We start from the raw sequence: 13,206 nt of genomic DNA, 5'->3' as shown, positions 1-13,206 counted from the left end.
GAAACAATACCTTTTACTAATTTGTTATCAGTCTAAAAATGTCACAATGTTAAAATCCATATTTATCCAAAGAAAAAACGCAAAGGTTTTCGTAATTTTTCGTGTTAAAAGTTTGTCACTTTCTGACAAATGATTCTTAGTTAAGTTGCTGAGAAAAGGACGAACGACCAAAGACATTTCCGCATTTATAATAATAACACATTGATGGTTTGCATAATTTTCGCTTTTTACTCAGTTATTAATCCTAAATCCTTAATTTTAGTTAAAATATAACATTTTGATAAGTTTTATATTTCTAATAATGTTTTAAATATTTAAACATACAAAGGTTGTTTATTTTACCTGTCTTGACTTACTCATCTTAATGTTATAGTAACGGTAACCTGTACAATGGCGACTCCTTTATTCCAATTTGTATTTACCTTTGTGTATATTTAAGGTACGAGTACATCGAAGTCTCCTATTAATACTAATACTCTCCAAAAATCAAGAAGGTTACAGGATGTTGAACAAAAATTTTCGTTATATGGTGTGTTTTCGGATAAAATTAAACCGAAAATTTATAGTTTGTTGAAGTCTAAAACGGGTTTAAAACGTAAAAAATGCACTGTGAAACAAGACTCATCAAGATATCACAAATGTGATGATATTCAAATTTTATTTGACGCTAATCGATTAAAATCTCAAAAAAGAAAGCGAAAAGTTATTGGAGATTACAGATTGGATATGTTGTATGACTCAAAATCGTCACGCGATGAAAACGATTTTAAGTGCAATCGTCAACATAACGCTGACCGTTATCAGTTATTAAAATGTAATAGAAACAAATTTGCTCAATGTCATAGATGTAATAATATTAGGCATAGACGCGATTGTACTATCCCTGAAACAGATATTCAAAAAAAGAATGCAAGCCTTTCTACAAGAACTTGTGTGTGTAGCAAGCCAGTACATTATAAATTGGTCGACTACCCATATCACAAGACGGATAAATGCTTAGACGTGAAAAATAGTTTATGCAGAAATTGTAATTACAATGCTATTGTAGTAAATCAACGTTCACGAATAAGTCGAGAAGTTTTAGTTACACCTTCTTATTTATTTATTCGTAAAAGTGGCGCTGGAGACTCAGCCACATGTCGTCAAAGTTTGGATTCAAAAATTCAAGCAGAGTGTCTTGAGAAACATACTGGCAATGGTGATTCCGAGCTATTAAAATGTAAATATAGGAATTGCCATGACAAATCAACGTTTTCCCTATTTTCTGTTTGCTGTTGTAATAATCATTTTGTAGCTGTAATAAAATCAGTTATAAAAAAAATTATCTTGGGCTTCGCAGTTATAGCATGGTCTCCTTGCATTATATCAGTTTGTACATATTGGTTAATTACTTATCCATTACGACCCCAACATATTTTTACACAAGCGAAATTTGATGAAACCAGTAAATGTAAATCTTGTGGAAATTCAATGTGGCATTGCATTTTTCATTCAATTGCTCGAACTTTAGAGAAAGTTGTTCACGCTTATAATATACTAGTATCTTCAATAAAAAATCAAAAATCGTGTGTTCATGACACGAACAACATAAAGCCGTGTCTACCACAATTATCTTTAGTAAATAGATATCTACGTTACAAGCATAGAAAATTGCACATTGATACAAATCCGAAAGAAAGGTATACCTTGTGCTACATGCGACGTAGGGGATGGGTAATAAAAGCTTCGAGAAAATATCGCAATCGAAAACACAACTTACACAAAGGTTATCCTAAAGATATAAATATTGCCAAAATATGTGATGCAATGAAACATAAAAAATATCCTAGAGTTTTTCGAATACACACCTGCAAAACTTTACCTAGTTTAAAAAATTCGCCTTGTACACAAATATTTAAGAATAGACCTAAAGAATATGAACCTGAAAGAAACATTAGAACTCATTTATCAAAAATGGTTTCTACTAAAAGTTCTCCTGTTTTAATAACATCCAGTTCTATTATTGTAAAGCCTTTATCGAAATACACTTTGACAAAAAAGTACAATACATCAAACATTTCCAAAAGAAAAGGAAAATCATGTACATGCATTTTTAAAGATAATCTATTAGTTGTATCTAATGAAAACATTGAAACGAATACACGGAAAAGAAATATTGCTAAATGTAGACATTCGAGAAATGTCCTTTACAACTCTCAAAAACATTTATGTAGACAAAAACATCAAGAACTTGTTTCAAATAATTATCAATGTACGGGATGCAGTAAAAGAAAAACAGGATGGATTCCCTGTTCGTATTCGCATAGGAAAATTGTATCACACAAAAAGCGTCCTTGCTGCCCTAAAATTACTTTTGTAAAGCCCTCAAAACGGAGATCACGAACTAAGTATGTATTATTATCTAGAGATAATCTTAGAAAATTTAAACATATTATGTGTGGGAATCAATTTAAAAAATTAACTATGAGACAAAAACTAATTAGGTATTACAAAAATATTAAAACTGTTGTGTGTGCAACGGATACAGAGGTATGGGAATCTGATGACATTTGCAAAGATATGTATGTTTCCAGTTTAAGAAAGAAGCCATGGTTTTGGATATACAAGCACTATCCCTCTTTTTATCCTTACTTTTTAGTATTTATCCGATTTAACAAAAACTGCGTTCATTGCTTTTTATTGATGATTTCATCTTGTATTTGGTTTCCAATAATATGTTGTTGTTACTTTTGTTGTTCATTAATTTTTGAATGTTTATAACAATTTTGTACATAAAATATTGTATTGGTACCTATTTATTTTATTAATATTATGATGTATAGGGTATAATATTTTATTGTATTATGACCTTAAATAACATTAAATTCGTGTTATTGTATCCAAAATATTTAACTGTTATTAAATTAAAATTATTCACATAATTATTATTTATTTAAGTTTAAATCATATCTTAAAAATTGTCTTGATTCATAGTGTTGAGGTATATGAATGTCTTAACTAGTTAAAAAGTAGTAATGGTCTATCTATAAGATCATCTTAATGTCTAAGACGATATATCTTTTATTCTGATAATAATACAAACACCACTGCAATATTAATCTGCGTGAAATAGTAGCTCGTATTGTTCGACAAATAATTTTATCTTGAATCATGCTATGGCAATATCTTTATTACATTATTATTGGAAATAAATAATCACTGTGATTATAATGGCAATCTTTATTTATAGCTGTATGGTGCAATATCGTTGCCTTTTTTAAATTAAGAAGTCGTGGGTATCTTCTCTGTCAAAATCAAAGTCATGTAAATAGTCATATGTCAAATGATATATCAAAGAGATGTCAGACTTCTGTTGTTTGTGTATTAATTTATTAACAATGTATTAATTTAGAATTCCATTAATCGATGTTTTTTTTTCATTTCCAAACTAAGTAATTTTGAACAGAACTGAAAATATAGGACAGTCTTACTAAGTTGCTTTTGTGGTACAATTACAATGCAGTCAACTGAAAAACGCAGTAAATCAGTGGACCTAGCTGCTATGGAACCGGCAACTAGAGTCAAGCAACTGGCTAATTACGGAGCTATGGTCGAAGTTGATCCAAATGTCCCGCCAAGGAGGTGAGCTATTTATAATGTGTAATATTTAAATATAAATATGACTTATTTGTCCTTTTCATTAGTAAATTAGATTATATGGATCCACTAATACTAAATAACAGAAACTGAACAGGTAGATTCCATGACGCAATATTTAGTAGTAGCAACCATCATCCTATTAAAAAATTATATAAATATTTCAGGTATTATCGGTCAGGCTTAGAGATGGTGAGAATGGCGAACGTGTATTTAGCAGAAGGTAGCCTTGAGAATGCCTACATATTGTATATGAAATTTATGACATTATTTTTGGAGAAAATAAGAAAACATCCGGAATATAATGCAGTACCAATTGAAGTAAAGTCAGTAAACCAATCTATGTTAAAAGAGGTGATGCCAAAGGCTGAAAAACTTAAACAGAAACTGTTAGAACAATTCAAAAAGGAACACTTGTATTATATAGAAAATGAGGTATTGGCTTATTTGTGTGTATTAGACATTTATGATAAATTGATTGTAAATCAATCATTGTATTGGTAATATAGAATTTCTATCATGTTTTAGGCAAAAAGACGAATAGCAGAAGAGGCTAGAAGAAAACAGGAACAGGATGATGCAAAGTTGGCGCAGCGCCTTCAGGCTGATGAGAATAGACAAGATGGACATCCAACTTCACCTCATTTACTAAATGCAGTAAGTTTATAGAACCTGTATTGTTGATTCAGTATTTAGTTATGAAGTCAAGTTATAATAACATTAATGATAGAAGAAGGTTCTTTGTTCTACTAAAAGTTTTATTTTATTAAATAAAACAATGCCTCAAGACCAAGATGTTTAACTAATGTGTCTTGCCTATACTCACCTACGGTGCCGAAATATGGATGCTCACTAAGCATAACATACACAAAATAAAAGTGGCACAAAGGGCGATGGAGCGTGTTATGCTAGGCATCTCCCTTGTTGATCGTGTACCAAACGCAGAAATCCGACGAGAGATGAAAGTCGAAGGTATTGGGAAGGGTATCACGAGGTTAAAGTGGAGATGGGCTGGATACTTGGCCAGACGAGAAGACGGAAGGTGGACTAAAGTCGTCACGGAGTGGTGGCCTAGAGAAGCAAAAAGGCCAGTGGGCAGACCACCCGCCTGATGGTCAGACGATTTTAGGAAGATGGCGGGTGCTCAATGGATGCGACTAGCACAGGACTGGAAGAACTGGCACGCCTGTGAGCAGACCTATGTCCAGCAGTGGATTAATGTGGGCTGAATATGATGATGAAATAAAAAAAATTAGTAACACTGCTTTAATAAATTCAAAAGGATTAAATTGTTTTCCTATCCTTTTTAGTATCCAAATATGGTATAGAATTAGCACATACATGGATTCTTAACAATTAGTGATTGTGTACATAAGAAATAGTGCTATTTAATTAGAATTGAAATTTTGAATATCACAAAGAATATATCTTCCAGGAAGAATGGGCAGTCACTCCATCTGCCCCGCCAGTGGATGGAGTGCTATATCCTGATGACTTTGCTTCTGAGCCTCCTCGTGCAACACTCATACCACCTCCCAGGACACAGCAGTAACATTTTAATAAATACTTTATTGACAACATTTATAAACACCATTTGAACTATATGCAAAACATTTTTTGTGTATTCTCTTATCGAATGTAATTTCTGTCTATCTGTTTTCGGTCGAGAATGATATATTTAATGACGGTGAAGACTTGACTTGACTGAATTAAATTTGTAAGATTTATTTCTATGAAAATAGTGCATTTACATTTACAAATAATATACAATTTAAATATGTTTAATACTGATCAACTTTTGACTGAACCCAAGACTGAGGGTCCTTCGTATCAGTGCATTGTATGTGGGCCGTCCTCAAGACCAAGATGTTTAACTAATGTGTCTTGCCTATACTCACCTACGGTGCCGAAATATGCAGGCCGGGCACGCCGCTGCTGGGCGCGGTGCGGCTGCGCGCGGTGCGCGTGCCGGCCGCGCTGCTGGCGCGTTTCCTGGCGCTCGCCGCCGCCAACACGGCGCGCAACGTGGAGCTGTGCGGCATCCTTGCCGGTATACTGGTACGACCACTTCGTTACCCTTTGAAGACCAGGGCTCGGAGCTTATTTCTACCAGGTTTTGACTGTATCACGGCGAGTGCTCTGAGGAATTATTCTCTTTAATTCCTGCTTCCCCCTTCCTTCTTAAGTCCACGCTGGTTCTCGATGTCACCGCCTAACTGTGACTTCAATTCCATCGCGCACAAAGAAATTTGGCAACTCCTTTCTTTGTCGCACTTCCAAAAAATGGAATTCCTTACTAGCTCACGTGTTCCCCTCCTCTTACAACCCGGGTTCCTTCAAACGAGGCGCGAAGAGGCATCTTGCGGGCCGGTAAGGCGAAGGCGGCTAGTGCAGAACGTTTTTCCCGTCTGTACTGGCCTTCGTCGCGTTTGGACTCTACTACCACTTACCATCAGGTGGAGTAGGCATTACCCTCCCGGCGAATAAAAAAAAAAAAATGTAGAAAAGCCTCTGCACACGTTTATACTTGTAAAGATGTCTTATCCTCGTGATGTCTTTTTTCGTGTTTTTTTTCCACTCTGTGCATGATATATATCCAAAAATAACGACCGCCATATGCATAATATACCCGTATCGTGGGGCTAGCATTATTTATAGACGCGAATCGAAAGCAAATAAAAACTTATTGTTACTTCCGAACCCGAACAAACTGTAAAGTCATGTAATTTCATAAAGTCATTGTAAATTTATATCGACATATATATAATAACAAAAACAAATATGCTTTTTTGAATTCCAAAGAATACAATAACATACATAGATAAAAGGTACAAAAGGCATCTCATTAAACGTATAAATAAGAACAATGACATCATGAAAATATAATTGGAATGAAAATATTCCGAGCATCAATACCACAATGGTTTACTACAATTTTCACTGTCCTGCTCTGTCCAGGAACGCGACCAGCTAAAGATAACTCACGTGGTCGTACCGAAGCAAACGGGCACAGCGGACTCGTGCAGCACCAACAATGAGGAGGAGATCTTCCACTACCAGGATCAACACAACCTCATCACACTCGGTTGGATACATGTAAGATATTCGTCATATTAGTAGCTATACAACCCTTAGACCTGTAAACTAAAATATGCCTTATTTCGTATGACGTAGTTTTTGTTTGCTCTGTTAAGTTATTTACTAAAAGTGCCTCATTCTTATACATATTATTTATTATTAATTGCCTTATGTTTCTACACTTTATTATAAACATTTGGATCGCCAAATTGGTCTTCTAATGGTATGTGGTCACTGCCTATTAACCATTCCTTACATTCTAATGAGTCACCAACTTTGAGTGGTTCTTCGGGTTCCTTCAAACGAGGCGTGAAGAGGAATCTTGCGGGCCGGCAAGGCGGAGGCGGCTAGTGCAGAACATTCTTCCCGACTGTACTGGCCGTCGTCGCGTTTGGACTCAACTACCACTCACCATCGGGTGGAGGGCAAATGACTCTATCATTTGCCCTCCCGGCGAACAGGTGGAGTAGAGTCATTTGCCATCCCGGCGCATATAAAAAAAAAGAACTAAAATGTTATGTTCCTTATGTCTGTCACACTGGCTCACTCACCATTCAAACTGAAGTACAACAATTTTAAATATTATTGTTACAAAGGCGTAGTCAGTTTTACTTTCGGAAGCGATAAAAACTCCCAGAACGAATAGAACGCGCGGCGCGAAATATTTACTTGTATTACAATGTTATTAACTGACCTAATATAAAACTATTGTACATAAAAAACTGTTTGTAATTATTTCAGACGCATCCCACCCAAACTGCATTCCTGTCATCAGTAGACCTTCACACGCAGTGCTCTTATCAGCTGATGATGCCTGAAGCAATAGCCATTGTCTGCGCGCCCAAATATAATGAGTGGGTATAAATTGATATTGTGAAAACAGAAACCAAAAACAATGTTCAACTTTCTTCGATTTAAGGAAAAAATCATACTTTTATTTTTACTTGGAATTTCTCGTCTTTTTATCAAATTCCTCCTCAAAAAGAGGAGAGGAGGCTTTTAGCCCAGCAGTGGGACATTCACAGGCTGTTACGGTACGGTACGGTTATCAAATTATTTCTGTTATTAAATAAATAAATTAATGTGTAAATTATTGTGTACCAAATATAATTTGTAATAACAACTGTGTTGTCAACACACAGTCTCTTATGAATGGCCGCCGTGGCCGATCAGGATCATCGAAATTTCATTACGAAATGTGACTTTGCAGAACTGGTTACTTCGCGCTCACGCCGGAGTACGGCATGCAATATATTGCCAACTGTCGGCAGTCTGGCTTCCACCCGCATCCCAACGACCCCCCACTCTTCTATGTACGTATACAATTATTAAACACGAAATATGCTCGCAATACACAATTATGATTGTCTTGACTGCCGCGTTGGTCTAGTGGCTACATGTTAGGCCGCAGGCTCTGAGGTCCTGGATTCAAATCCCAGGTCGGACCAATAAAAAGTTATTGAGTTTTTCTGTCGAAAATTATCAGTAGTAGCCGGAATTCTGAAGGTCTGGACGTAATGCCGTTGATCCTGCGCCTGACCGGAAAGAGCGGTCGTGTCGGATTGCCGTCCCATCAGATTATGAGAGTGAGGGAATAGAGAGTGCACTTTGGTTACTGTAATATCTCCTGCGCATTTGGCTAATCTCTCTTGAGATTATCCGCAGTGGCCGAAATCGGTCTGGAGGACATTATTATCATTATCATTGGATATCTTCTATTTCGAAGTAGCAATTAATATAATAAGTTACCTATCTTGTGTTCTTAATGTAATAATTAAAAAAAATGGTTACACAATGAACACCTAAAACAATATTGCTTGCCAAACAATAAATATTTGATATGTTGGTTACAAGTAGAGTAATAAAAACTACAAATTCAAAACTGACATTGCCTTCATGATAAGAACACTTACCCTTAAGAATCATCTGGGCTTATACCAGCTGTGGGATATTTAGAGGGTGCTAAGTGCTGCAAGGACAATAATCCATCAATCAATCAATCAACAGCCAATCTTTGTCCACTGCTGAACATAAGCCTCTCCCAAGGTGCGCCAAAGCTCCCTGTCCTCCGCCTTCCGCATCCAGTTGGTGCCCGCCACCTTCTTAAGGTCGTCGGTCCACCTGGCTGGAGGGCGCCCTACGCTGCGCTTGCCGATTCGCGGTCTCCACTCTAGGACTCGTCTGCTCCAACGGCCATCGGTCCTACGACATACGTGACCAGCCCACTGCCACTTCAGCCTGCTAATTTTGCAAGCTATGTCGGTGACTCCGGTTCTTTTCCGGATAATCTCATTTCTGATCTTATCCTTCAAAGATACTCCGAGCATAGCTCGCTCCATAGCACGCTGAGCGACTTTGAATTTGTGGACTAGTCCCGCAGTTAGTGTCCACGTTAATAATCCATAGCTGGGATTAAATTATTTATAATATTTCTTTGTTAACATACTCTCTATTTTTTTAGACGGTTTCACACATAAGCATAGACAACACGGCGCCTGTGGAGATGGTGGACCTGAGAAGATGAGCTTTCGTAGCTTATGTCGATTGCAGTATTTTTATACGGGGAATATCAGATATATTAGTGTAGAATCTATGTACACACGCTACCGTAAGCTACTAAACCGTGTCTTCACTAAGTGTTTAGTTAATTTCATAAAATGAATTCTAAATTATACTAATATTTATTTATTGAATACAAGCAAGAAGATGTGATATCAACAATTTGATAGTTCAATGATAGTGTACAGAGACGGTCCAGTGTATAAAGGTCATGATCTCAATTGAAATATGCGGATATAAATCTAGGTTAGACTTATTTTTGCTTTTGTCAACTCAATTTGCATTTTACCTCGTTTGTTTTTTAAAAATAAAAACATAGCAAGGAATGAAGAATCATATGACGTGTGTTGTCATAAATCCGTTTTAAAAGTTCGTAGGGAATTAAGTTTTAATTTATAGGTAGAGGTAGAGGTCTGTAGCGGCCCAGCACTCGCAGTACTATTGTATAGTCAACATTCAAATTATGTTTTTTTTTTTATATTTAAACTTCCAGAAATTATATATTTATGATTGTTGTGTTATAAGTGATTATAAATATAATATTATTAAATAAAAAAATTATATAAAAATGTTACTCAAAATTGAATCTTTATTTTTTTTTCTATTTGCTAATATCTGTTATTATAATTAACAATCTCAAGCGAGGGTCTAGTTAGCGAGACTGATTCGTAACTTACTGTAAATGTTATTGTAAAGTACATGTCACACCTGCGCTATTGCTAGTGACATTGATAACGACAATGTGACTACACCGTCATCGTTCGCAAGATAATTTTGGTGATATAATATTTTTCAAAAATTATAAGCTCGCTATTACTATATATATATATTACTAGTTAATATTTACTTACTAGTATATATATATATATATATATATATATATTATTATTATTATTAGTAATATACATTTACCAAGTATTAACAGTATATATAACTGTATTTATTTTATATATTATTGTATGTGTAAAGTATGTATTTAGGTATGGTTTAAATAAAATCGCACCGCCGACTTTGTGATAATGTTAATGCCTCTTCAACCTATCAACGAATATATCTTATCGCTAAGTTTCTCTCAGCAGGATTAATGAGACTATGAGCGTAATGAGGATACGGTAAACAGTTCGAAAGGCTGACTAAAATTAGCGTTTTATATCAATGTCTATGTACAGTAGTGAACACATACCCACACAGCCCCTCTCTTTATCCATAAACCCCTATAATAATTAAAAATTCATCACCTTTCCTTAGCCAAGTCTTCGCTATGTAGTGGGTCCTTAATTTATTCCTATAATTGTTCCGTAAAGCATTTCATAGCGTTCATATTCATTAGCAAAGTACTGCCGATACTAGATACTAGATTATATTCGATCATATTTGTACTTTAGACGGTTTTATCAGAATATTTTCAGATGTTCTCTTCAACGAAAATTCGCAACATATACCGAAATATAAATATTTTTCTAACGTTTATATGAAAAGGTATTTTCATTGTAGTGAGTCAAAGATATGCTTTCCAGTACAAAATTGTAACTAAACCATTGTATAATAGTTAAGATACCGTATACAACGACCGATGAATTTTGACACATTTACCATGTCTCGTAATTGTACCATCCGTTTTGTTTTTTATTATGTATGTCGCTGATTGCGTCTATGGTATTTTGTTAAGAAATTCTCTTCAAAAGCCTGGAGTGATGTTGGCAGTGTTGCTGTCCATGCCTTGGAATGGGTCTGATTGCTGTGTAATCAAGATATTTTGTTAAGCAATCACGTCCATATTTTTAATTCATCTGCATTTTTTTGCAATATTGCTTATAAACGTTAATTATCAGACAGTGGAAAAATGTTTCCTATTTGCAGCCATATTAGTGTAGTTATACGATAGTGTGCAATACTTCTAAACCACCTCTTCAAGACTGAATGGACAAGATAACGTAGCAACGTTATATGATTTTAAATTCATGTTTAAATGTTATAGTAGGTCATATTTTGCTTTTGATTAAGTCTCTCTTTGTAAAAATATTGAGTTTTATGATTATGTTTGTTAATTTGTTTTGCATCAATTCACGCGTATTTTGTTTTAGAAGACACTTAAGTTTATTCACCATTCTTGAAAATAGAAATAGGTTCATTTGTATGTTAATCGTGTGGTACACTGACAAGGGCGTCGTAATGAAATGTTTGTTACATATTGATCTTATGTAAGTGTGATTTGTACGGACCAATGTAAATAAAGGCATTTTATTTAATATATATGTTTTATTTATGTATTTAATTAAATACAGTGATATATCGTTACTGGCAGTGATAGCAGTTACGAAGCATCTACTACACAACGAACGACAAAAATACATTCATATTCTAAAAACTTAATCTATAAGTCATATAATTGTGAAAATTAGTACAAAGACGAAACCAATAGATGACGCTGATTCATTATTTAACATTACTTAATCGTACAAACACAAACTATCAGGCTCATATTTGGTAATTATTCAGTTCATGAATAATTATTTTTTTTTTATAGTATAGGTAAGCGGACGAGAATATAGGCCACCTGATGAAAGTGGTCACTAGCGCCCATAGACATTGGCATTGTAAGAAATGTTAAGCATTGCTTACATCGCTAATGCGCCACCAATCAAGATGTTATGTCCCTTGTGCCTGTAATTACACTGGCTCACACATCCTACTTCTTCCTATTCTGCCAACCCGCATTGGAGCAGCGTGGTGGAATAAGCTCCAAACCTTCTCCTCAAAAAGAGGAGAGGAGGCCTTTAGCCCAGCAGTGGGACATTCACAGGCTGTTACGGTACTCATCCTACAAACTGGAACACAACATTACCAAGTACTGCTTTTTTGCGGTAGAATATCTGATGAGTGGTACCTACACCGTCTGGGTAGCTTGCACAAAGCCCTACCACCAGTTGAAATTGCATTGTTGTTTGTTTGGTTAAATTGTAAAGATTATTTAAATTTAATAGTTGTTTAAACGTTGTTAAGTAGGTACGTACCATACATAACATTTTCAATTAACCAAAAGTTATTTAATATTGCGTCACCGACAGCCAATCCGATCAATCGACTTGTTTAAGTATCAAGGAGTCGTTCCATCAAAAATAATTGCATGGTAATTGTGATTGCCATTATAATAATAAGTATATTTTTATCGCATTTTCCAGATATACATTTAATTTTTTATTATTTTTTCTATAACTAAGCAAGAAAGCCCTTCTTAGTATAATAAAGCAATCCTAACTATTAAGGGTATATTTATATATCTAAATTCGATTACGACGAATAACTATAACCCGTGTTGGTTGAAAGATGAAATATTAATGGTTCGACAAGGCTTAATTAACATATATTTTAATTAAACATTGTTAATAATGCCTAATTATAATATATTTTGCAGAATATAATACAATATAGGTATATATTGATATAATACGTTTCTCTTGTCTAGATTATATAATAAGCAATATACATTCTACTGTTTTATAAGGCACTCGGTGCTTAATTTTATAATAATAATAATATCTTAATTTCTAAGTTATATCTAATCGGAAGCACAAACTATATAAGAAAAGGAATACTTTTATTTAATAGCATTTTTAATGAGGAAGCTTACGATGATTTATTATTTAAGCAAACTAATGAATAACTGAGAAAATATCTTTAGAATTTGAATATTAAAAAAGCACTTTAATAATTTTTAAAAATATATTTGACGAATACGATAACGATAATGAAAATTTTTAATTTTTTTATAATACTCTTTTTTTTCTCTTTCGGGGAAATTATTTAAAAGTAGTCTATCGAAAGTCAAATTATATCCATACGCCATTAAAATTGGCTTAAAGGCAATGTAACGAATATTGCCACGGTTAAGTCACGGAGAGAGTTAGTATTTTACTAATGCACGGAGAGTAT

General features: G+C 34.5%; 2 protein-coding genes across 2 annotated transcripts in view; one reads left to right on the top strand and one right to left on the bottom strand.

Moving 5' to 3' along the window:
* LOC126769261 (PH and SEC7 domain-containing protein) overlaps nucleotides 1-13,206 on the bottom strand; it is a 159,877-nt gene that overhangs the window by 46,877 nt on the left and 99,794 nt on the right. The gene's annotated exons all lie outside the window — the stretch shown is intronic.
* On the top strand, nucleotides 3,341-11,522 carry LOC126769282 (STAM-binding protein-like A). The gene is made up of 9 exons (XM_050487965.1): nucleotides 3,341-3,621; nucleotides 3,804-4,071; nucleotides 4,165-4,293; nucleotides 5,072-5,184; nucleotides 5,556-5,694; nucleotides 6,595-6,732; nucleotides 7,456-7,568; nucleotides 7,925-8,027; nucleotides 9,176-11,522. The coding sequence occupies exons 1-9, from the start codon at nucleotides 3,497-3,499 to the stop codon at nucleotides 9,236-9,238; spliced, it is 1,191 nt and encodes a 396-aa protein (XP_050343922.1). The 5' UTR covers nucleotides 3,341-3,496; the 3' UTR covers nucleotides 9,239-11,522.

Source organism: Nymphalis io, chromosome 6, assembly GCF_905147045.1.
Source record: "Nymphalis io chromosome 6, ilAglIoxx1.1, whole genome shotgun sequence".
Classification (NCBI taxonomy): Eukaryota; Metazoa; Arthropoda; class Insecta; order Lepidoptera; family Nymphalidae; genus Nymphalis; species Nymphalis io.
This window is presented reverse-complemented; position numbering and strand designations above follow the sequence as displayed.

Excerpts from the sequence above, each read along its gene's own strand:
- LOC126769282 (XM_050487965.1), top strand. The coding sequence starts at position 3,497 with ATGCAGTCAACTGAAAAACGCAGTAAATCAGTGGACCTAGCTGCTATG. Across the intron at positions 4,294-5,071 it reads CACCTCATTTACTAAATGCA|GAAGAATGGGCAGTCACTCC; the intron begins GTAAGTTTATAG and ends TATATCTTCCAG. Across the intron at positions 8,028-9,175 it reads ACGACCCCCCACTCTTCTAT|ACGGTTTCACACATAAGCAT; the intron begins GTACGTATACAA and ends CTATTTTTTTAG.